The sequence below is a fragment of the Cetorhinus maximus genome, chromosome 12 (genome assembly GCF_964194155.1).
Source record: "Cetorhinus maximus chromosome 12, sCetMax3.hap1.1, whole genome shotgun sequence".
NCBI lineage: Eukaryota > Metazoa > Chordata > Chondrichthyes > Lamniformes > Cetorhinidae > Cetorhinus > Cetorhinus maximus.
Genome location: NC_135890.1, coordinates 44550122 through 44576549, shown reverse-complemented (window position 1 = coordinate 44576549; position 26428 = coordinate 44550122). Strand labels below are relative to the sequence as shown.

The following is a 26428-nucleotide window of genomic DNA, read 5'->3' as shown; positions in this document are numbered from 1 at the left end:
ATGCAGAAATATTGAAGAATGCTATAAATAGAACTTATTTAGAAGAACTCACAAAAAGGAAATAAGCAAGCGCGAAGAAAACGGAGCAAGATGTTTTTTTTCCTCTGCTACAGAACAAAAGGAACTTTTCCCAATCACAGAATCACAGCACAGAAGAGGCCCTTCGGCCCATCAAGTCTGCACCGACACATGAGAAACCAATAATGGGAGAAAACTAGCACAAACCCAGGAGGTGCACGTACAAATGGCTTGATAGATCAAAGAGGCTTATAGGGTAAGGAAGGCACTGAAAACAGCAATCGTGGGTGTCTGTCAACAGGAAGAACTTCTGGCTTTTGACATAAATCTTGAAACCAACATTGTTGGTAGCCCTTGGCACAATGGAATCAGCCAAGACTGCGTGGAACAAAACCTTTGCAGGAATTAGCATAAACTACAAATCTATGCAAAACTAATCCTCTTTATTCATACAATGTTTGGGAAAATTAAGATTCTGGAGAGCACATTTAGACTCATTTTGAACAATATTTATTTTACTGGGCGAAGAGACAGGACTTGTCTGTTGCAGATGCTGAAGGAAAAGAACTTGGTGGCCTATTTCATTGTACACTTGTGGTGCAACAGATCTGATGACAGGAAATAATCAGGGGACTTTAATTACATAATCATATTGACGTAGTAACATTCCAAATTATTTTTTTCTAAGGACGGCTGCCAGAGATTAAACATCTGAATGCATGTGGAGATTGAATAAAAAAACTGTCAAATTTACAGTAAATAAATATCCCACTGTAGAGATAAAGATTTGGTTTTTCTTGAATTTTAAATTTGGACTTCATTCTTTGAAATTTTTACTTGACCTTAAAAAGACTGCAAATACTAAACATTCCTCCAAGCTTGAAAACCAATGGATCATTTCAAATTTCAAAGTCGTATCATACCTTAGGACACAAGATTATTTAGATCATTGCTAAGAGTGCACAGGTAAGTTCCTGCATATCCTTACAACATTCACACAGAACATGTTCTGATTAGTCATAGAAAAAGTAACTTTTATACGGTTTCCTTAATGAACCATAAACCATCACGATCTGGACAACTTGCGTATCAGCTAGAGACAACTGTATATAGGGAGTTTTTGAATAAGGATATGGTTGGTTTAAGCCTATGACACATTTTACCATATATATAGCAACATACAAAAGTTAGCAGTCTTAAAATATGGCATTAAATATGCTACTCACAGATTATACAAATGTAAACTATAGATCACTGATTGCAATTTACTCTGTGCTGGTATTAAAATTATCAAAATTTGGAGAATTATTCAAACACTGTTCGAGCTCAAAACTATGTCCATAACCTAGTGTAGCTCTAAACAGTCTTCCTTGATTGTCTCAATGCATGATAACCACAGGTGTTATTTAATTCAGAAAATATTTTGAGAAAGAAAAGCATCACTGGAAAAATTTTTATGGACATTATTATTTTAAAATAAATGGTGTTGAGCACATTTGTTAGCTTGTATTTAAACACGTTATTTTTATTTTGACGAATATGAAGTACCTCCAACATTATCCATTTTCATCAACTATACATTCACAATATCCATAATTTAGATCAATTATTTGAATGAGTTAAAGTAGCAACAAACAGACAGAAAGAATTCAGGCCTATAGTGATTTCATTTTCAGTAGATAGAAATTTTTGACATTTAAGATGTAAATGGAGCCAACATTGTGCCACATTGGTAGTAGTTAACTTCTGGAGCACATGAATACTATGTTTCAATGGTATACATGACATAAAAGGTGATGGTGAGTCAGGAAAAAATGATGATCTGCATTCAGTTCCCATCAAATGCTGCATGCAGACTTTAAACGTTTACAGATGTTATTGAAAGATGCAGCAAGGTTAGCATACAAGCTTGTTTAGTAAACCATGCAGTTACACATAACAGTAGGCGCAATTAACTTACCCATAGGTATGCTATCTAGTTCTGTGTAAACCATAGCAACGGGGAAACAAAAGAAAAGCAACAAACCAATCAAATGGAATTCACTATATTAAAAAAAAAATCTGTCCTACAGAGTCATCAGCAAGAATGAACCAGTGCTGAAATAAAACAAATATATCTAAAACTAAGTTCATTGCATTTGTTATTAGACATACACTATTATTTAAAATATCATTAGTACCCAAAATTAACCATTTCACATAGTAAACACCCATATATGATGCACATCTCAACAGGTAGATTATTAAGAATTTTATTTCTATAAAAAGAAAGTCTTCATGTTGAAATATTTTCTCCCAGTGTAGCACCTCATGAAATTCAGAATATGGAATAAGGCTATACAGAAGTACAATCACATAAATCCATCTCCCAACATTTTTTAGTTTGTAAATACAAAGCCACAACTTGTACTGCATAATATTAGAAAGGCTGAGCCACTAGGTCGAAGCTGGAATGTCTGAAGAAACATACACACCATGATAACTGAAAAGCAAAATACTGCAGATGCTGGAAATCTGAAATATAAACAGAAAATGCTAGAACTGCCCAAAAGGCCAGGCAGTATCTGTGGAGAGAGAACCAGAGTTAACATTTTATACCAGTGACTTTGCCAAAACTGCAAGATGCTTTCAGCATTTTCTGTTTATGTATCAGGATAATTAAGCAGGTGTATAATAGTTCAGTGTTGAGCAATTAGAACATGACTTGTCATTGTTTGGCCCTTGATAATAATAAACCCAGTTTACCGGTGGCTAATGCTGCAGCACTCAATTGTTTGTCTAATCATAGGAATGGCAAAAAAGTACATGTATGACATGGTATGATTGCAGAAAAACCTGCTGCTTTTAGCACACCTACATTGGAATAGTCTGGAAATTTTTAAAAATCACAATGACCGAAATCACAGAATGGTCAGATTTAAGTGGAATTTGAAAGCTGGTTCTGTGCTAGATGATATAGCTATAATGATTTGCATACATGTTTGGTGCGATACATTAGTAAATTTTATAATTTAGCAGTCAACCTCCAGAAAGCAGCTTAAGGAATGTTAAAACATGCTAAATCAGTTCAAATTACATCTAAATTAGCTTCTGCAGAATTACATTGAAATCCCAGGCCTGATCTTGCACCTCTAGAAACACTGCACAGTAACCAAAACCAGGAACATGGACCAATTGTCCCAAACCTAACCAAGAGGCACAGCCCTGTCCTGCTACCTTGGTTAAAATCAACAAACTTTAGAGACCAGGAACTGAACCTGGTATCTTCCAGTTCACAGGGCTCATAGATAACAAATATTGATGCATCATGAACCTTAACTAAATTGGACTTAAAATTTAAACACCTTGAAGATATTATGGTAGGTAGCATAAGCACTGGGTTCTTCCTTTCTGCAGGATAAAATAATGCACTGCAATTGTGATAATTGTATAATTAATGTGGGCCATTCAAGGTTCAATGCCAGACATTTTAAATCAGGATGAGTAATTCCCATTGTTTGGGGGAAAAAAAGTTACGTTTCACGAGCATAGAGAATGTATTGCTAAGTTCATGCATTAAACAAAAGCCCTTTCTCTTCAGTGATCTTTTAACAATCCAAGGTGGTGAATATGGACAGATTTAGAAACAGATGCAAGGTACTCATCTTACTCTGTGGGATACTGACAGATACCAATAAGAGGGAGTGCATGTCAGAAGCAAAACTCGATGCTCCAACAATGCTACTGCACAGGGAATGAGAGACACATTAGTACTGAATAACTATGTCCCGCATTCATAAAAAAGCCAGACAAATTCAATCATTAAAGAAACCCAAAATTGATAATAGAACAAGATATGGATAGAAATGGAGGTTTGGGGTTTATTGTGAGTTTTGTGTTTTGAAGAGGAAAATACAAACAGAAACCTTCCTTTTCGGGACAGGTGAGTTTCAAACCAGAGATTAACCTGATTCTCTTAATGCCCCTGAAGAATTCTCCGAGAGTCAAGTACATTTTCTTTTACATTGTTGACAGATTTCAAATTATATTTGGATTTCTGAGACTAAAAAGGTGGTATCCAATTGGTACCTCATTACCCAAAGATTCCTCACCGTAGACACTCAGCCAAATGGTGCTGGACAAGCTACAGAAGCCATAAATTCCTCCAACAAAATGGTGGCAAAACCTAAAAGCTTTATTCAGATCCCACCAAGAGCCAGAGGTCTTTTTTCCGTCAATCTCAACCTCTTCACCACTGGCCCTTGATCTATGCTTGCTGATGTAGCATTTGGTTAACACTTAATTTCTCCAATGCTCTTCACATTGGCATCCCATTTCCACAAACTATATTTCATCCAGAACTTTTTGGCTCGCATCATAATGTAAGATCCTCGCTCTCTCTTCCAAATCTATCCTTGCTGCACCTTTCCTCAACGACCTTCTTCATCTATACAAACCCCTGGAAATTGGCTGATACCTCCTTCTCTCCACTCCACCATCGGTAGCTGCTCCTTCTATCATTTTTAAAACAAATTCTTTCATGGGATGTGGGCATTGCTGGCAAGGCCAGCATTTGTTGCCCATCCCTAACTGTCCTTGAGAAGGTGGTGGTGAGCCGTCTTGTTGAACCGCTGCAATCCATGTGGTGTTGGTATGCCCACAGTGGTGTTAAGATAACAGTTCCAGGACTTTGACCCACTAACAGGGAAGGAACAGGGATATAGTTTCAAGTCAGAATGGTGTGTCACTTGGAGGGGAACTTACAGTTGGTGATGCTCCCATGTGCCTGCTGCTCTTGTCCTTCTAGATGATAGAGTCTGTGGGTTTGGAAAGTTCTGTTGAAGGAGTCTTGATGAGTTGCTGCAGTGCATCCTGTATATAGTATGCAGTGCTACCACTGTGCATCAGTGGTGGAGGGAGTGAATGTTTAAGTTGGTGGATGGGTGCCGGTCAAGCAGGCTACTTTGTCCCGGATGGTGTCTTGTTGATGTCTTGTAGATGGTGGACAGGCTTTGGGGAGCTAGAAGGTCAGTTATGCGCTGCAGGATTCCCAGCCTCTTATCACTCTTGTAGCCACAGTATTTATATGCTTGGTCCTGTTCAGTTTCTGGTCAATGGTAACCCCCAGGATGTTGATAGTGGGGAATTCAGTGAAGGTAGTGCCATGAAATGTCATGGGGAGATGGTTTTTCTTGCTGAAGATGGTCATTGTCTGGCACTTGTGTAGCATGAATGTTACATGCCACTTATCAGCCCAAGCTTGAATGTTTTCCAGGTCTTGCTGCATATGGACATGGACTTGCCCCTCAACATAGCCATCTCAGCTGCCTGCATTGAAAAGTCTTCAAAACACCTTTCTTTTTCAAGCTTTCATTATACTCAATGCTGCAACATGGATTTTAAATGATATTTTTTCCAGAATATATGGTTGTATAAAATTAGCTTCCACATTAAACATTGAAGTTTAAAAAACAAAGTATTGTGAGTCTAGTGACAAAGCCCATGTTTATAATGATGGCTTCCATCATACAAATTTCTAATGGTTTATGAATTCTGACATCAGCAGCAAGATTGTCATTTGTAACATACAGCAAAAATCCGATTAAGCGGTTCTGAGTTTCTGGACCATTATTTTGTCACTATAGGTAAAGTCCACAAATTGGGCAACTGGACCATCCCAATTTTTGAAGGAAAGATTGTACTACAAAGAAATTGCTAATTAAATTTAGTGATGAAAGTCTTCTAAATTGTTTGTTTTGTAATAAAAGTAATCTGGGCAAATGGCTATCAGCATTATCCTATTAAAGGAAGCATATGTAAGAAAAAACTTTGCAGGACTAAACTCTGGATAGCCAACATCAGGGTCACCTGTAGTTTGCAAAACTTTTGAATATTTTTTTTAAAATGAGACTTAATGACTAAAAATGAGAAACTCAGATTTAATGTGGGATAATTGTGATTAGGTCCTCTGAAGGTTTAATCTTGCAAAACAAAAAGGTAGTAATATGACTTTTTCTTAGACATGCACACTTAAGACTTCAAAATGTTGTTTGGTTTGCGTCATTCAAATTAAGATGGCAGACAGGCCCTTTGTGTGTCAATTTTGCCATGTACCTATCTGCTTGTCAATACACACAAGTCGCAGGATATTTTATCATTTTCCCATTTTTCATTTTCTTACACCTGCTATAAAAAAATTCCTCTACTCCAGTGTTCTCCAGATGTTCTGACTATGATCAAGTTCTTGCTCATCAGGTCATCAGTTTTAAGACAACAGCATATTGATACATCCTTCCAAATTGGGGAAACTTGAGAAAGTCACTTTCTAATTTGCTGTAAAGATTGGAAATGCTTTTGATCTTTTAACATTACTCCATTGAATAAATGCCAATTTGTTATATTAGTGCATTAATGATATAGGTTAAGTCACTAAATTTAGTTTATAAATATTTGTCAGATATTTTTCCACAAATTTTCCAAGACCGATTTATCAACGACGCTTTTCCCACATACTGCAAAATGAGATAATATTAAAAAAAATTCATTCCAAATAGCATTAATTCAAAATGCCAGCTAATATACGTAACAAATCTAAATCACATCATGCGTTGTAAATAAAATATGCATGCCACTATGAAGATGAGAGTCATACAGTTACCTTGCAAAGCATTTCCAAGTAAAGCTTCCAGTTCTGGGTTAAATTCAGCCTTCTCTTTCAACATGTGGAACAGCAGTTGGTTTTGAGTAGAACTGTTTATTTCTATTTGCTTCACTCGGCCTTCTAGGACCTTAATTTGAGATTCCTTCTGAGCAGCTTGGAGACCCTAAGACCAGATAAATCGTTTTTTCGATTTTCTTCAACAATGCAGAGTATTGCAGTTAAAGCAATAGAAATATCCAAGTCACGGTCAAGTTCAACTAAATTTTTTTTCCCTCCACTGATTCCTCCACCTCAGAATCAAGACCCTAGTCTTCCTCATGGAAACTGTATAGAACCGTCCAAGATCAACATGCAAACTTATTTTGTATTCCCTACTCTACGTTCATATCAATTCTTTACTGGCAGATAAAACCAGTATAATCAGAACTGACTTCAACACAAGGACTCCTCTAGGGGGGAAAAAATATGCAATATAAATTCTATTTTTAAAATTCTTAACTCCAAAAGCTCCAGTAATTCAGGCTTCAAAGTACTTAGAACTACTAAGCTAATATCAATTACAAATCTATCAGTGAGAAGTTCCAACAAGTCCAATATTGTTTAATGTCCTATTTTTATCCTGGATACCAAAATGCTGTGCTCAACCTGAAAAACTGATATCTTTTAACAGTATCTGCAAGTCAAACCTTGCATAGAAGCAATCTAAATTTGGAATTTACTATTATGTTCAAGTACCAAAACCCACAATGGAATCATGACAGATCTAGAAATTAGAAGATCTACACATAACATGCACCACATGTTAAATATGCAAGTTACATATTAAAGGTATGTAAGGTAGCACATTAAAATGTGTCCATTGTGCAGCCACTATTTTCTGACCGTCTTGTACAACCATTATTTAACCATCCTAATTTGCTCCACTACAGACAGGATAGAAATGATACCAATTACAAGCCAGTAATTGTACAAATCCAAATAATTAACACGCTTTCCCCAAAGCTAAATCACAATTAGCATGTGACACAATTTTTTAAGTAATATTTTGAGCAAGTGCGTTACTTGCTCAGCAAGCTGATTCTATATAGCTCAAAATTTGATACCAAAATGCATAAAATCTTAAATAATTGACCCAAAAAAATTGAGAGCAGGGGAGGGGCAGCAAGTGGTGGCAAGACAACAGAGAGATGATGAGAAAAGTAGTAAATGCATTCAGAACAAATCACAAACACCAAATTAAACGTTTACAAATTACTTAGAATCTAGTGCTGCTAGAACATGGGGCCTCTGCCCAACCAATACTGACAGGAGATGGTTGTAGTAATTTGTTTCTGTTTTATTCATCACAAAGAGGGTATAGCAAGCTATACCAAACAATGGAATTGGTCAACTTGAAGAATTTCAATATTGAAACTAAGACTTCACCTGGAAGTAATGTGCTGGATAGCTCCAATATACACTTCTACATAAAACCCACCAATGGCTATCCTTTATTTGATGAAGCATTAGCCTGTATGTTCAGGTTAATTGAGGAGAATAAATAAGCCATCAGGGTTTTGCTCACAAATTTACCTTATTAATAGCCATGGTGAGGAAGTGATCCAATACGTAGCGAGCTTCTGTCAAAGAGCAGGAAGTGATTACTGCTGAAACGTCCACTGTACCCCCCTCCTCCTGGAGATGACAAGAAGAAATTTAAAACATTGCAAGTTTTTGCAGTGTTCAGTGGGAGGAGGGAAGGCTACTTACATTGAACATTTCTGTAAAACTGTAAATAGCTATCATTATTGTATTAAAGCTAAAATTTATATTTAAATATGTTACATGGTATACTGTTCCACTCAATTTTATTGCAAACTATTTTTCCCACAATTCGACAACAGAGTGGTCACTATGAACATCCTGGGGGTTACCACTAACCAGAAACTGAGCAGGACTAGACAGATAAACACTGTGGCTACAAGAGCAGGTCAGAGGCTAGGAATCCTGCAGCGAGTAACTCACCTCCTGACTACCCAAAGCCTGTCCACCATCTACAAGGCACAAGTCAGAAGTGTGATGGAATACTCTCCACTTGCCTGGATGAGTGCAACGCCAACAACACTCAAGAAGCTTGACACCATCCAGGACAAAGCAGCCCACTTGATTGGCATCCCATCCACAAACACTGACTCCCTCCACCACCGATGCACAGTGGTAGCAGTGCATACCATCTACAAGATGCACTGCAGGAACTCACCAAGGCTCCTTAGGCAGCACCTTCCAAACCCATAACCGCTACCATCCAAAAGGACAAGGGCAGCAGATACATGGGAACACCACCACCTGGAAGTTCCCCTTCAAGCCACACACCATCCTGACTTGGAAATATATCGCCATTCCTTCACTGTCACTGGGTCAAAATCCTGGAACTCCCTCCCTAACAGCACAGTGGGTGTACCTATACCACATGGGCTGCAGCGGTTCAAGAAGGCAGCTCGCAACCACCTTCAAGGGCAATTAGGGATGGGCAATGAGCTGGCCTAGCTTGTGACGTCCACATCCCATGGATAAATAAAAAAAAAGTAGGGGGAGGGAAACAGAGAAGATTGAACATCCATGCAGGAGAGGGACCAGAGCAAAAGTTGGTGGGGGGGTTTGGCAAGGGAAACAAAAAGAAGAAAAACTCTGAATGAATGAGAAAGTGGAGTGCATGGGACTATTAATCATGATTTTTTTTTTTACACATTTCCGATGTAATTAAAAAAAAATTCTGGGAATACTCAGCAAATGTGGCAGGAAGTAGCAAGAGTCAATGTTTTCAGGTTGATGACCTTTGTTAACTGTTTCGCTCTCCACAGATGCCACCTGATCTGCTGAGTAATGCCTACATTTCCTGTTTTCATTACAAATTTACAGCACCTGCAGTGTTTTGCTTTTGTACATTTATGTGACTGCAGTAAAATCTCCACCACCTGGATTATGCATCAATGCCATATTTGATCTACAAGCTTTATTCAACTGTATCAGCAGAAATAGTGATTTCACAATGGTTAAAAACATTATTTAAAAGGTTTGCACTTATAAATTTGTAAACTAGGCAAAAATGCCAAGGGCCCTTCCAGTTATGGAAGAATATTGATAACAAACAGAGTAATTGCTTAAAAATAAGCATCACTTAAAACATTTTACCACCACAGCAGACAGAGCTCAGAAAAAGATCGGTCTTTCAGGGTCTTGAAGATCTCTGGTAATTTAGGATAATGGGTTTTTATTTAAATTCTTGAAGGTCATTCCTAATGTGGAAGTGGTATCTTCCATTGTGTTCTTACTGTATTTTCAAGGTGTTAGCAATTGAACAGGTTAATCGCCCCTGTTGCTTTGATAATAGGCTACAACAGGGTTCTGTTATTGCACAAATGTTTTGTAACCTTTGGACTGCTGATACTCCTGCCAGTGCTAAGTATAGCTGACTAGATGATACTGTTACTCAACAGACATGTCCTTTTTTCTATGAATTAAATGTACTGGGAACAGGAAATCTGAAGACTAACAAATATTACCCAGTAAAGGGCCTTCTAGAACCTAGCCCAAAGCTCATAACTGCTTTCCATCTTTATTACTGGAGCACCAAATATCAAATCGATGCATCATCCTTTCTGTCAGCTTCAGCATGAAAAGGCAGCAATTTATATTGAAGTGAAACTTAACCCATAAATAAATAAAGTCATCATTGCAGGGATTGCTAAAAACTAGTTAGCATAGCCAGGGGTGCCAATACGCCGACTAAGTGTAGCGCTCATTTTACTTGCATAACAATGACCTGCATTTGTGTGAACATTTAACACAGCAAAAATGTCCCAAGGTTCTTTAGAAGTGCAAGGAAAAAAAAATCCTGAGTTAAAGGAGGGGTGACCAAGAATTTGGTCAGAGGTAAATTTAAAGGAGGACTTTTAAAACGTGGAGAGGGTGAGAGGTTCAAGGGGATTCTAGAGCTTGGGCCCAAGTTGACTGAAAGCACAATCACCAATGGTAAAGAGAGGCAGGAGGTACAATCAGTTGATGTAGAGTGTTAAGGAAGGGTGGGAGTGTTGTCAGGTTTGAGGAGATTAGAGGCTAAGGTACGAGCGAGGTCTTGAAGAGATTTAAACACATGGATCACAGTGAAGGCTTGTGAGGAGTGGGGTTGACTTTCAGATGAGCTACAAACCAGATGAGTATTGCAATAATCGAATTTGGAAATTATAAAGGATGGACGAAGGCTTGAACAGCAAATGGGCTAACATAAGGGCAGAGTGCTCATTGTTAGAGGTGGAAGCAGACAACCTGTGATGGAGGTTATGGGGTGGAAAAAACAGCTCCAGGTCAAAGAGGATGCGGAAATTATGAATTCTGGTTCTCCCTGAGACCGTGGTCAAAGAGGGAAATGAATTGGTAGAATTGTTAGAGTTTGTAGCACATGGCTACTATGGTTTAAGTCTTCCCACTGTATGACCGGGGGAAATTGAGGCTCATCCAGGATTGGATGTTGAACAAGCAGTCTGACAACAGAGGCAGCCTCCCCGTGACTTTGGAGCCGGGGGCTGAAAGGAAAGCACTCCAGGCGGGCCTAGCAGCCCTCCCTACCTGCCTGGGAACTGCAGCAGCCACAGGCAGAGTCTTTGGGCAAGTTGCTAACATTGTCATACTGGCAACTGTCAGCTAAGTGTACAGTCTGACTTTAGTTCAGACAATAATTAGTTATGGGTTCTCTGAAGACACGTGACATAGGACACATTTATTCTTTCCGCTGGCATGACAGAATGATACAATGCATTTGGGTCGTCAGATTTGTGTGTAGATTTTTAGAGTCTTTTATTTTCCTAACACATACAACAGTAAGAAATAATTATAAAATTGGCTTGCCTTTGCTTCCTCCATCTGCATGATATTGGCCTGGCATTCTGAAATGCTGTCATTAATGTAATCAATATTTGCACTCAAAGACTCTGTTTCCTCATTAATATTATGGACTGTTTTGTCATCTACACACTCTTGCACAAATTTTTCTCTCCGTCTATCCAACTTGTCACGTCTTCTGGTCAAATCTTCACGTTGCTGTAACATAAACAGAGTGAAAATGGTTAACATTGAGAGAGTTGAGGAAATCAACTCCATTCTCAAATATAGCATGTAAATATATTCATCCTACTGATTTCAATGCAAGTTCTTGCTGGCTTTGTTTAGTGTCTGATCAATGGTACACAAAACTATCAGAGATTTGTACATTTTTCAACTGTACACAAATTGAAAACACATGTATAAAGAAAAGCATCAATGCCACTCTGCTCAACCAGTCAGCCAGTTGTGAACGACAGCAGGATCCGGCCTCACCTGTAGCAGGCCTTAATCTTCCATTCTCCCACATGAGAATTATGATTAGCATCCTGCAAACTCTGGTTTTGCAATTTTTTGAAAACAAAATACATTTATGAATGGAGAGATAGGATAGCAAATGCATTATAAGGAAAAATTCAAAGCACCACTGCAACCATTCAACAAAAATGTTAACTAAATAACAGACAGAACATTGAGGTGGTTGGGGGTTGGGGGGACGGGGCACACTAGGGAGGCCAAAACATTCAAGAGAACATGCAAAGTATTGTTGGCACATAGGAGGGGCAAAAGAAAAATGAAGACAAATGTATTGGCACAGCTGTAGTACAGCAACAAAACTACAGTTTCTTTTAAAGGAATGCTAACAGAATTGTCAGTTTCAGTGTCTGTTTACATCAAATACATGATACCTGCCTTTTGCATCTTCAAACTAGGTAAATATTCAACACACAAAAACACTGCTCACCAACCTCAAATTGCCAGTATAACTTAAATTGTTAAAAATAGCTGGCAAGGTAGTCAGTTCAAATTCGACAGTACCTTTCAAACTCACAACTCTACCACCCAGTTAGCAGACGCATGGGAACACCACTACCCGCAGGTTCCCCTCCATGCCACACACCTTCCTGACATGGAACTCTATCACCATTCCTTCACAATCATTGGGACAAAACCCTGGAATGCCTTTCCTATCAGCACTGTGGGTGTACCTGCATCACATGATCTGCAGTGGTTCAAGAAGGAAGCTCACCTCCACCACCTCAAGGGCAATTGGGGATGGGCAACAAATGTTGACCTTGCCCGTGACACTCACATTCAATGAACAAATAACAAAAGAAAAAACAGTGGTAGAGACTTCATAAATTTGACTTATTTTGATGACACTTTTACCAGCTGCTTTCATACTACAATTAATACACCTCATTACAAGAATGATTTCTGAAAGCAACATATAGTTAGTGATAGCTTATTAATCATTCTCTTTATTCGTTCATGGGGTGTGGGCGCCGCTGGATAGGCCAGCATTTATTGCCCATCCCTAACTGCCCTTGTTCAGAGGACATTTAAGAGTCAACCGTATTGGAGTTATATGTAGGCCAGGCAAGGACGGCAGGTTTCCTTCCCTAAAGAGCATTAGTGAACCAGATGGATTTTTCTGACAATCGGCAATGGTTTTGTGGTCATCAGATTTATAATCCAGATTTTTATTGAATTCAAGTTTCACCATTTGCCGTGGTGGGATTTGAACCCAGGTCCCCTGGGTTTCTGGAATACTAGTCCAGTGACAATACCACTACTCCACCGCCGTCAAATTATAACAGATTTATTAGATTATTGTGTCAACTTCAAACAAAAAGACAAGTACCATACAGAAGTGTAGTTAAACAGAAATAGAAATATAGAAAATTTAGCACTTAAGTGGACATCATTCTGTTGTTTTGCCAAGTGTAAAAGAAAAAAAAGCATCAGTTAACCTAGCTGGATAGTATTTTCTGTAAAAGGATACTTTCATTTCTAATTTTCAAGTTGTGGGGAGATGGAAGGAAGGCAGGCAACAGGGAAGGGAAGGGGAGATTGTTCTTACCGTGAGAAGTCGATTCATATCAGCTTCCATGTTGGCAATAGTCATCCTTTGCATGATGATTTCAGTAACTCTACGTTCAAGTGACTGCCATTTCATTCTTGCTGCTCTTGATGTATATCTACTTGTAATTTTCCTCTGGTAACTCTTCCTGCAATTGGTCAGATTTGAGTTGTTAGCCCACACAATTTCATATGATCTTATGTACAAATTTATTTAAAATTGGTAGTCACTGCTGTTATTTGGTTAGGCTAGGCCAGGATAGGATACCTGCAGTGAGTAACTCACCTCCTGACTCCCCAAAGCCTGTCCACCATCTACAAGGCACAAGAAACGAGTGTGATGGAATATTCTCCACTTGCCTGAATGAGTGCAGCTCCAACAACATGCGAGAAGCTCCACACAATCCAAGATAAAGCAGCCCAGTTGATTGGCACCCATCCACAAACATTCACTCCCTCCACCACTGACGCAGTGGCAACAGTGTGTATCACCTACAATACGCACTGCAGGAACTCACCAAGGCTCCTTAGACAGCACCTTCCAAACCCACAACTGCTACCATCTAGAAGGACAGGGCAGCAGATGCCTGGGAACACCACCACCTGGAAGTTTTCCCTCCAAGCCACACACCACCCTGACTTGGAAATATATCACTGTTTCTTCACTGTGGCTGGGTCAAAATCCTGGAACTCCATCCCTAACAGCACTGTGGGTGTACCTATGCCACACGGACTGCAGCGGTTCAAGAAGACAGCTCACCACCACCTTCCCAAGGGCAATTAGTGGTGGACAATAAATGCTGGCCTAGCCAGCAACGCCCACATTCCATGAATGAATTTTTTAAAAATTAGTTATAATGTCCTTTTGCTCCCTTGTTCTAGGCTCCTTTAGTAGATGGAAGGGTCTAGTATAATTAATTATCTACCTGGCCAATTTTTTTCTTTCTAACATTTCAATTGGAGCACTTCTCCTCCATGGAATGAGAATTCACTTAACTTCTCATAAATGCCTAGTCCTTATATCTCAGAAACCAAAGTTGTGAATTGCTCCTGGACTCCTTCCAAGGCTAGTAACTAGCTTCCTAAAATCAAGTGCCCAAAGTGAGATCTGGACCAGCATTCCACATAACTGCAGTATTTCCTTGCTTTTATATTCTATAGCTCGAGATGAAACCCCTTTGGCTTTCCAATACATTTGACCCAAAGGTTTTCCCTTTGCAAAGATACTTAATGGTGTTAATTTCCACTATTGTACACACTACACATCATTCCTCAATTTCTATTTTTCAGAACCACCACATGGTTCCAGGATGACAGTGATTTTGTTTCACGTTTGTCTTTATTTTCTCCATCTTCAAGCTCATCCTGTCCACGAGGTTTACCTCCTGCACCCTCAATCCTATTCCCACTAAATTGCTGACGACCCATCTTCCCTTCCTGGTTGCCATGTTAGCTGATACTGTTAAATGGTCGCCCTCCTCAGCTACTGACCCCACTCCTTCAAATCTGCCACCATCATCATTTCAGAAAAAAACAAATCTTTGACCCTCCACCCCGATATTTGCAGACAACCGCTCCATCTCTAAACCTCTCTTTCATCCCCAAAGTCCATGAACATGTGCTGTCACCTCCCAAATCAATATCTATCTTTCCCAGAACTCCATGCTGAAGTCCCTCCAATCAGGTTTTCGGCCTGTCACAGTATCAAAACGGCTCTTATCAAAGTTATAAATAACACCCTAGTGGACTGTAACAAAGGTAAACAATCCCCCTTCGCCCTTCAACCTGTCAGCAGCCTTTGACACAGCTGACCACACCGTCTTCCTCCAACTCCTTTCCACTGTCATCCAGGTAAGACTGCACTCATGTGGTTCCATTCTTATCAATTCAGTCATGGCCAGAGAATCACCTGCAATGCCTTCTCTTCCTGCCTCCCTTCAGTTACCTCTGGTGTCTCCCACAGACCCTCTTCCTGTTTTTCCATCTGCATGTTTCCCTCAGTGACATCGCCTGAAAATGCAGAATCCGTTTCCACATGTAAGGTGACAATACACGCTTCTACTTCACCACCAGCTCTCTTGAACCCAATCTCCAAATTGAAAAGACTGTTTGCCCAAGAGCCAGTACCGGGCGAGCAGAGATTTTCTCCACTTAAATAACGGGAAGACAAAAGCCATTGGATGAGAAATTCAGTCACATGATGCCTCCCTTGCTTCCTCAAGACAGCCAGTGCTATGGGCTGCTACCTGCGTGGGCCACGCTGCATTCTTTATTGATTTGAAAGCGTACAGATGTGTCCATTGCATGCACCCGCACAGGCCAACAGGCTGTGATGTCAGGATTTCAACCAGGTTCTGACTATGCCTACTTTGTCCACTCCTGAAAAAAACATGTGAAGCAGCAACACGGACCCTGCAGCAGTATTATTTAAAGGGCCAGGCATCCTGATTACAGTTTAGTAAACTTTATGGAACTTCGATTAAAAAGTACCTGCAAGTACTCGAGTAGTTTTGGAAGGATTTTGGTGCATTTGCTAGAGAGCGTTGTCCATCCTCACAGGGATGGCACAGAAGTAGGTGACCTGTCCACACAAAGGCTGTAACAGGTACGGGACCAGGGGGCAGCAATCACAGTGCCTTTGGGTCTACAGCATGAGAAGGTGATGGTGCAGAGGTTGCAGAGTGGGCCAGCTTCATGTCATATCCTCTGCCAAGTTAGAGCCGCATTCCTCCATGCTCCTCGACAGTGAAAGGAGATTATCTGGCAGGTCAACCAATGCACCTCCCTGCATGCAAACCCATTCAGTACTCTCCTGTATGCCACTCCAACGAGGTCCTCATCCGAGTTCTTTGCTGAAAGGCTTGTCCCCCAACTTATCCTTGGATGAGCTAGTGAATGAACTATCCTTTTACCTTGACAAAAACAGAATTACCAGGAAAAACTCAGCAGGTCTGGCAGCATCGGCGGAGAAGAAAAGAGTTGATGTTTTGAGTCCTCATGACCCTTCAACAGAACCTTTTACCTTGGCCTGGTTGTAGCCCATTCATGCCCAGTGACTCACAGTATGCTGATTCAAAATCTATGCTAACCTCCAAGGTTAGGGGTAGTGTCTAAGCTGGTGGCTATGAGTGTCAAATTGGTGCAATACTGAGATTACTGCATCAGAGGCAACATCTTACAAATGGTACATTAAAATGAAGCCCCACCTCCCTCGGAGTTGCTTGTCATGTCACTGAGGAACAGGGAGTTCAGTGGTCTGACCAACATTTGCTCCTCAGTCAACACTGCCTAAAATGGATCAATTGGTTATTCACCTTGTGCTGTTAGTGGGATCCTGCTGCTTAACTATAAGGTCATCAGTAAAGTCTTATCCTACACTCCCCCATGCATCATGTTAGATAGCAACCAGCAGCGAGAATCTAGATTGATTCTCCTCTCCTATAGCCAGGGCATGATCTAAAGTTATCATCTCCACAGCCACCCTGGGTGAAAATGAACTGATTAGCACAGGCTAGGAGCTAAAACCAGAATATTTCTGGTCTGTTCACATTACCACATGGTGCTTTAAACAATTTTGGGAGCTCTGGCAATTTAAAAATTTACAAATATGTTATGTGTGGTTGCTTTGTTCTTCATTTAGAAAGTTTAAAGGCTGAAAATAACACAAAAAGTACCTCATTCCATTTGCTTTGTCTGCTGAAGTAGCCAGCATCCGAGAAGTAAGAGCTCTCCCTTTATGTGGGCCAGTGAAGTGAGCAGTTGATCGGTCATGTTCATAAATGCTCATGTGGGATGGCGGCTCTGAAATAGGGTCTGGTAAGCTCAATTTACGACTCACTCTCCCAGCTACTTTATCTGACATCGGCTTTGATAGTCTTCGAAGGGCTGTAACCTAAAGATAATAATATTGCACATTTTGAGCAGAAAAGATGCTATATATATAAGACTTCAAAACTGATTTTAAACAATTATGGCTCCAACATAACCATAATTATCCAAACAAACAATAAGTGTAGGCAGTTAAATCACACCACCACTTTAATCTCCAGCATTTCAACATAAAATAACTGACAACATAAGCCAATACAGACCATGATATATCAATGCAGTCAATCACACTAACACATGGAACGGACATATTGACAGCCACTTATGTCCACTGCTCAAGTTTGAGCTTGCTCATTCCAACCTTACATAAACTTTATTATTTTGAAGATTGTCTCATGCCCCTCCCCCAGCCTTCACCCCCATTCCGGGAGATTTTCTCTACTAAAGGTAAATTAGGTAATTGAACATTTCTTCATAATTTCTTCCGAGGCCTGAAATCATTTTGGTCATCCTCTAAACCTTTTTTTTTGCTGGTCATCTGGATCAGCTCACCTGTAAGTTTTTTGTAAGCACCTGGTTAGTATTTCCAGAATTTAAAATGGTCTGCAGTAAAGAAAATACAATCTAAAATGTGGACAAACCTCTTTAAAATGAGCACGTTATTCCAAGTTTCTTAATATAACAAGAATGTCAAGTTCAGCTATTAGCTCCAGGTTACACTTATATAAAGATCTGCTCTGGAATAAGATTATACCTATGAACTACTCTTCCTTGTGATTCAATGCTAATTACCCTGCAAAAATAAATAATAATTGCGAGAAACACAGCATCTTATACAACTGAGACACAATTTTCAATTAGAAAATAGCAATGGTTTCTTCACACTGGACACAGGCGAGTATTTCCTTCAACACTGAAATCCACATTGTAAAAGTAATAATTTATTTATAACTTCATTCACATTCACTGCACAGGAATTGAAGTTAGGGCTATTTCCATGCCTATTGCTCCATGAATGGCCTGAATTGCAAGTTTGAGGTTTTTGTAGCCTGTTAAACTGGTGGTATCATTTATGCACCACTGGAATTAATTCTAACATAACTGTTCAACATTTCCACTGTTGCAATCAAGACTAATGTTTGAAGCTTCTGATAGATTTTTGGGATAATGTAATGGCTCGGATTTTGTGGTCAGCAAAGCTATGGCACTTGTCACTGACACTGGGGAAAAACTGGAGAGAGAGATCTGGCACTCTCCGTGGTACCTATGTTTCCAGATGTTAATTTAAATCTGGTGCCAAGTCAAGGGGATCTCCAGGCATCCAGCAACAGTGATGGCATCAAGCAGGGTAAGCATCCAACCACAGTAATGAGTTCTGACTGACAGAAAACAAGTAAAATGCACCAATTATCCGTCACATTTTATATATTTTACAGAGCCAAATAACTGATTGGGGCATAAACATAGGATTAAAGTGAAAGCTGAAATATCAAAAACTTAGGTATTCTTAAAATATGGAATTTCATTATAGAGAAATTTGACATTCTGCAAATATAACATTTATTTTTCGGGGCCAGAAAGGCTTTTCATCAGTAAATATGAATTTAGTACACCACTAAAACCCCAGTACACCTCATTCAACAAGGTACAACTTTTTCAAAGGTTTTATAGCGAAACTAATAGCTAATAAGGGCAAATTCTCATCAGTTAAATAATTTCAATGTGATTTCAGTCTGCAGGGGCTTCAACAGTGCACTTTCTACTGGCAGTAACTTCTGGATTACCATGTTTAACTGGGCACATGTGGACTCCTGTAATGACTGTCAGCTTCAGAAGAATAATGATTGGAAAAGATGACGATTTGTTGTCATTATGACTGCAAAATCTGAACCATTATTATTTTGACTTATGCAAGCACAAATAATGAACATTGCCTCACCTCCTCAGTTTTTCGCCGTAGGATTATTTCTTGTTGCCGCTTTTTAGCTTCCAAAAGTTTCATTTGATGCTGAAAGTTTGAAAAGAAAAATAAACTTAAAATTAAGTGTGAGAAGGGAAAGAAAATCTATGTTCCAAACAAGTAAAAAGCAAGATCAGCTACAAAAGAGCCTTGCCTACTAAAGTAAAATAGATCAGGACATAAAATCAGCGGCATGGGGGTTGTGCTTAATTTCCCAACTAGTTATATATTAAAAAAATGCATTTATATAGTGCCTTTCACAACTACTGGACATCTCAAAGTGCTTAACTTTTGAAATGCAATTACTGTTGTAATGTAGGAAACACAGCACAGCATGCTCCCACCGCAGCAATACAATGATGGCCAGATAATCTGTCTTTATAATGCTGATTGAAGGATTAATATTGGCCAGGCTAGGTGATAACTCCCTTGCTCTTCTTCAAAATAGTGCTATGGAATCTTTTACAGACACCTCAAAGTGTAGACATCTCATCTCATCTGAAAGATGGCATTGCCAAAAATACAGCTCTCTCTCAGTATTGCACTGTAATGTCAGCCTTGATTTTTAATTTTTTTTTGCTTGAGTCCTAGAGTAGCACTTGAAGCTGGAGCCTGTTGACTCAGAGGAGAGAATGCTACCAACTGAGCCATAGCTGATACACACATGCATATATATACTTTTTCATGTTTAGGCAAGGTTTCCTTATTGTAATAATATTTAACAAAATGTACAATTTTGCACAAATCTAGTGACATAAAATATTAAATGCCGGGGTAATGACCCTCCTCTTCCTACAATAGTGCCTTGTTCTGGCCGCCACCAAACATGCAAATACCTTATGAAGCATTTTCTATGATTGTAGATTGGTTCTGAATGAACCACTTTGCTTTTACTCTTTGGGGGTGCAGGGAAGAGAGAGCGGATGAAGGAATGAAAGACCAAGACTGACAGTGACATCCTATTCCTCAACATCCAGAATGAGGGACGATGTACATAGTCGATATGGCCAAATAAACTTTGGCGATGCTGTAAGTGATTTGGTAGAATCTAAGCATCAGTGTTTTATTGCTGGATAATGCAACACTTGATTGATAAAAGTTGTCTGTTATTTTGTATTTTACTCAGCAAACTATCCAGAATGCTTAGTAGACAACATGCACAAGGTATATTAATAGGCCTGGAAGAGAGGTTACTCAAATCCCACATGAAAGGGAATGCTATGCATTTGAACAAAGATGGACCTGTATTATTGTGAGCCAAGTAATTTTACACTAACACTTATATTTCTGCGCTTACCCTTGGAATACAGAAGGCAATTAGAAAGCGTAGATTTTTTTTTTTGCAATAGCTCCAATGGCACAGCACATCAGTGCAAAAGATAAAGCTGAAGCATTTGCTACAATCTTCAGCCAGAAGTGCCGAGTGGATGATTCATCTCAGCCTCCTCCGGAGGTCCCAGCATCACAGATGCCAATCTTCAGCAAATTCAGTTCACCTCATGTTGCATCAAGAAGCGGCTAAAAGCATTGGATACTGCAAAGGCTATGGACCCTGACAATATTCTGGCAATAGTACTGAAGACTTGTGCTCCAGAACTTGCTGCACCCCAAGCCATGCTGTTCCAGTACAGCTACAACACTGGCATCTACCTGGCTATGTGGAAAATTGCCCATGTATGTCCTGTACACAAAAGGCAGGGCAGATCCAACCCGGCCAATTACCACCCATCAGTCTACTCTTGATCATCAGTAAAGTAATGGAAGGGGTCATCAACAGTGCTATCAAGTGGCACTTTCTTAGCAATAACCTGCTCATTGAAGCCCAGTTTGGGTTCCACAAGGGCCACTCAGATCCTGACCTCATTCCAGCCTTGGTTCAAACATGGACAAAAGAGCTGAACCCCAGAAGTGAGGTGAGAGTGACTGTCCTTGACATCAAGGCCACATTTGACCGAACGTGGCATCAAGGAGCCCTAGCAAAACTGGAGTCAATGGGAATCGGGGGAAAATTCTCCACTGGTTGGAGTCATACCTAGCACAAAGGAAGATGGTTGTGGTTGTTGGAGGTCAGTCATCTCAGTGCCAGGACATCACTGCAGGAGTTCCTCAGGGTGGTGCCCTAGGTCCAACCATCTTCAGCTGCTTCATCAATGATCTTCCTTCCATCCTAAGGTCAGAAATGGGGATTTTCGCTGATGACTGCAATGTTCAGCATCATATGCAACTCCTCAGATACTGAAGCAATCCATGTCCAAATGCAGCAAGACCTGGGCAATATCCAAGCTTCGGCTGATAAGTGGCAAGTAACATTCACACCACACAAGTGCTAGGCAATGGCCATCTCCAACAAGAGAGAATATAACCATCATCCTTTGATAGCCAATGGCATTACCATCACTAAATCCCCCACTATTAACATCCTGGGGACTACCATTGGCCAGAAACTGAATTGGACTAGTCAATAAATACTGTGGCTACAAGAGCGGGTCAAAGGCTAGGAATCCTGTGACGGGTAACTCACATCCTGACTCCCCAAAGACTGTGCACCATCTACAAGGCTGTCATGATGACATTAATGTATATATTATTGAAAATTATTTTAAATTGAACTTGTAGAAGGGTCTGTGTGTGTGTGTGTTTTAACTGGATTAAAACCAGCTAGCCTGGGTGCTTTGATGTATAGTTTTGGGACGTAAACAGTAAGGTAAAGGGTGCATTTGCATTTTGTTGAATAAGCCAAAGACTGGAGGTGAAATCTTGCACCTAGCTAGGTGACACCAAGCAACGTGTTTATATTACTCATAAAATTGGTACTCTGAAAGGGGTTTATTGTTAGAAGGGGGCCTGGCGATACAATGAGAATTTACATTCAAAGGGAAGCCTAGGTATATACAGAAGAGTTTTGTGTGTGGAAGTTAGAGGCATGTGAGATCTAAGCTGCCTGTAAGCGTACAACTGTCTGCAAAGGAAACAAATTGAAAGGGACCTCACTTTGAATCTGTAAGATAAAACATGCATTGCCTGGTGTCTGTTTAAAGTCTATGGGCTGTTGTTGCCTTGAAGGTATTTACCTGGGAGTGATTAATTTGGGGATTTGTTTAAAAGTTATTATGACAGTAATTTGTAGACATGTGTATGTGTTTAAATTTGTTGTTAAATTAATAAATGTTTAATTTAGTTTATATAAAAAACCTCTCAAGGCCTATTCGTTTTATTCCTGAATTCCGAGCTGCATCTCAAAAGTAACAATTGAAAGTATAGGTTATGACAGTTGTTTTATTTCCCTCTGGGATTTTAAATAACTCAGCCTTTAACAACTGCTGTGACATAACAAAGGCACAAGTCAGGAATGTGATGGAATACTCCCCACTTGCCTGGATGAGTGCAGCTCCCACAACACTCAAGAAGCTTGACATCGTTCGGGACAAAGCAGCCTGCTTGACTGGCACCACATCCACAAATATTCACTTCCTCCACCACCAACGCACAGTAGTAGCAGTGTGTACCATCTACAAAATGCACTGCAGGAATTCACCAAGTCTCCTTAGACAGCACCTTCCAAACCCACAACCACTACCATCTAGTAGGACAAGGACAGCAGATAGATGGGAACACCACCGCTTGGAAGTTCCCCTCCAAGTCACTCACCATCCTAACTTGGAAATATATCGCCGTTCCTTCACTGTCGCTGAGTCAAAATCCCTTCCTAACAGCACTGTGGGTGTACCTACACCACATAGACTACAGTGGCTCAAGAAGGCAGCTCACCACCACCTTCTCAAGGGCAATTAGAGATGGGCAATAAACGCTGGCCCAGCCAGTGAAGCCCACATCCCGTGAATAAATTTTTTAAAAATGAGGAAATGATTTTTACACAACAAAACTGACACCTCTAATTTTGCAAGAAGGTATCACGAATCTCTTTATATAATTTAACAGATGAACTGCAAGTTGAACAAAATATGGAGCAGCATTTCATCATAAATAACTTAACACTGAAATTTGTAGCTGTTTTCTGAAAGGAGTCTTCAGGTGGAGAGAGCGTCAATACGAGTGAAAGCCTTGACCTCGTCTTCACCAATCGATCTGTCGTAGATGAATCAATCCATAGCAATATTGACAGAAATGACCACTGTGTAGTTTTTAAGATGACAAAGTCTTGGCTTCACAGCAAGGACACTCATGATCAGGATGTGTTGCAGTGTACAGTGCTAAATGGGATAGATTTAGAATAGATCTAGCAGCTCAAAACTGGGCAACCATAAGGCACTGTGGGTCATCAGCAGCAGAATTGTATTCCATTGCAATGTAACTTTATGGGCCAGCATATCGCTTGCCCTACCATTTCGATTAAGTCAGGTGACCAACCCTGGTTCAATGAGTATAGAAGAACATGCCAGGAGCAGCACCAGGGATACTTGAAAACAAGAAGCTTCATACGAATGTACTAATTAACAGCAAGAGCAAGGGCAAGAGCAAGGGCAGGGGCAGGCCACATGGCCCCTTGAGCCTGCTCCGCCATTCAATAAGATCATGGCTGATCGAATTTCCCAACAATCACGCCTACCCCCTATAACCTTTCACCACTTTATCAAAAATCTAACAACCTTTGGCTTAAAAATATTCAAAGAGGCTATTTCCCACAGCTTTTTGAGGAAGAGTTCCAAAGATCATGACGTGCTTTGAAAAATAAAAATTCTCATTTCTATCTTAAAGGGGCAACCCCTTATTTTGAAACACTGAATCCTCATTCTAGATTCTCCCACAAGAGGAAACATCATTTCCACAATCAACCTGTCAAGACTCCTTAAGATCTTATATATTTCAGTCAAGTCACCTCTTACTCTTCTAAACTCCAGCGGATGCAAGCATAACCTGTCCAAACTTTCCTCATAAGACAACCCTCCCATTCCAGGGATTCGTCTAATAAATCTTCTCTGAACTGCTTTTAATGCATTTACATCCTTCCTTAAATAAGGAGACCAATATTGTACACAGTACTCCAGATGTGGTCTCACATTCCCTCCCGCAATAAATAACAACATTGTTGGCCTTAATTACTTGCTTTACTTGTATACTAACCTTTTGCAATTCATGCACTAGGACACCAGATCCCTCTGCATCTCAGAGCTCTGCAATCTCTCACCATGTGGGTAATATGCTTCTTTTTTTTATTCTTCCTGCCAAAATGGAGGATTTCATATTTTCCCACATTACACTCCATTTGTCAGATCCTTGCCCACTCACTTAAACTATCTATGCCCCTTTGTAGCCTCATGTCCCCTTCACAACTTACTTTCCTAACTATCTTTGTGTCATCAGCAAATTTAGCAACCATACCTTTGGTCTTTTCATCCAAGTCATTTATATAAAAATTGTAAAAAGTTGAGGCCCCAGCACTGATCCCTGTGGCACACCATTTGTTACATCTTGCCAACCAGAAAATGACCCATTTATGCCTACCCTGTTTCCTGATAGCTAGCCAATCTTCTATGCATGCCAAAATGCTACCCTCTACACCATGAGCTTTTATTTTCTGCAATAACCTTTCATGTAGCACCTTATCAAGTGTCTTCTGGAGATCTAAGTACAGTATATCCACTGGTTCCCCTTTATCCATAGCACATGTTACTTCCTCAAAGACTCCAATAAATTAGTTAAACATGATTTCTCCTTCACAAAACCATGTTGACTCTGCCCGATTACCTCGAGCTTTTCAAAGGGCCCTGCTATAATGTCTTTAACAATAGCTTCTAATGTCTTTCCTGCGACAGATGTTAAGCTAACTGGCCTGTAGTTCCCAGCTTTGTCTTCCTCACTTTTTGAATAAAGCTACATTTGCTATTTTCCAATCTAATGTAACCTTCACAGTCCTGTCACATCCAATCATGAAACAATGATGGCAGAGCCAAGCATGTCAGTGCAAAAAAGAAGGCTGAATCTTTCACAATCATCTTCAGCCAGTAGTGCAGAGTGGATGATCCATCTCAGCCTCCTTCATCACAAATGCCAATCTTCAATCAATGATTCACTGTCCACGATTGAGAAATTTCTGTGTCCATTGCTGTGCTCAGCCAAGACTGTTTGTCTCAAAAATATCCTGGTTGTAATACTGAAGACTTGTGCTCCAGAACTAGCTGCACCTCTAGGCAAGCTATTCCAGTGCAACACTGGCATCAATCCGACAATGTGGGAAATTGGCCAAGTACATTCTACCTACCAGAAGCAGGATAAATCCAATCTAGCCCATTACCACTCCATCAACCTACTCTCAGTCATCAACAAAGTGATGACAAAGTGCCGGTTGACACTGCTATCAAGTAGTACTTACCAATAACCAGCTCACCGATGCTCAGTCAGGGTTCCACCAGACCACTCGGCTCCAGAACCCATTACAGTCTGTTCCAAACATGGACAAAAGAGCTGAATTCAAGAGGTAATGTGAGAATTACTGCCCTTGACATCAAGGCAGCATCTGACTGAGTGCATCATCAAAGAGCCCGAATAAAATTGAAATCAATGGGAATCAGTTGGAAAGTTCTCCAACAGCTGAGGTCATACACAGCACGAAGGAAAATTGTTGTGATTGTTGGAAGCCAATCATCTTAGCCCAAGAGCCTCACCGCCAGCGACCTTCAGGGTAATGTCCTAGGCCCACCCATCTTCACTGTTTCATCAATTACCTGCACTCCATTGAAGGTCAGGAGTGGGGACACTTCCATTCACAAATGCTTAGATAATGAAGCAGTTTGTGCCCAGATACAGCAGGACCTAGACAATATCCAGGCTTAAGGTGATAAGTGACAAGTACCATTCATGCCACACAAGATCCAGGCAATGACCAACTCCACAAAAGTGTCTAAGTACTTCCCCCTTGATATTCAATAGCATTACCATTGTTAAGTTCTCAACCAACATCATCCTAGAAAGTCACCATTAACCAGAAACTTAGCTGGTCCAGCCAAATAAATGTTTTGGCTACAAGAGGAGGACAGAGGCTACAAATTCTGTAGTGTGACTCATCTCTCGATTCTCAAAAGCCT

The 26428-nt window shown here is 40.1% G+C and overlaps 1 protein-coding gene across 3 annotated transcripts in view; it reads right to left on the bottom strand.

The window, feature by feature from the left end:
* Window positions 1-26428, bottom strand: part of kif21a (kinesin family member 21A) — a 133371-nt gene that overhangs the window by 37049 nt on the left and 69894 nt on the right. For 2 of the 3 annotated variants that reach the window (XM_078553524.1, XM_078553526.1), the window contains exons 17-23: window positions 19365-19433; window positions 17272-17489; window positions 13599-13746; window positions 11543-11734; window positions 8231-8332; window positions 6656-6821; window positions 1979-1999 (exon numbers count right to left, since the gene is read on the bottom strand). In XM_078553524.1, coding sequence (XP_078409650.1) covers window positions 1979-1999; window positions 6656-6821; window positions 8231-8332; window positions 11543-11734; window positions 13599-13746; window positions 17272-17489; window positions 19365-19433 — 916 coding nt within the window. The remainder of the gene's footprint in view (window positions 1-1978; window positions 2000-6655; window positions 6822-8230; window positions 8333-11542; window positions 11735-13598; window positions 13747-17271; window positions 17490-19364; window positions 19434-26428) is intronic. The other variant, XM_078553525.1, reaches the window with a different exon arrangement.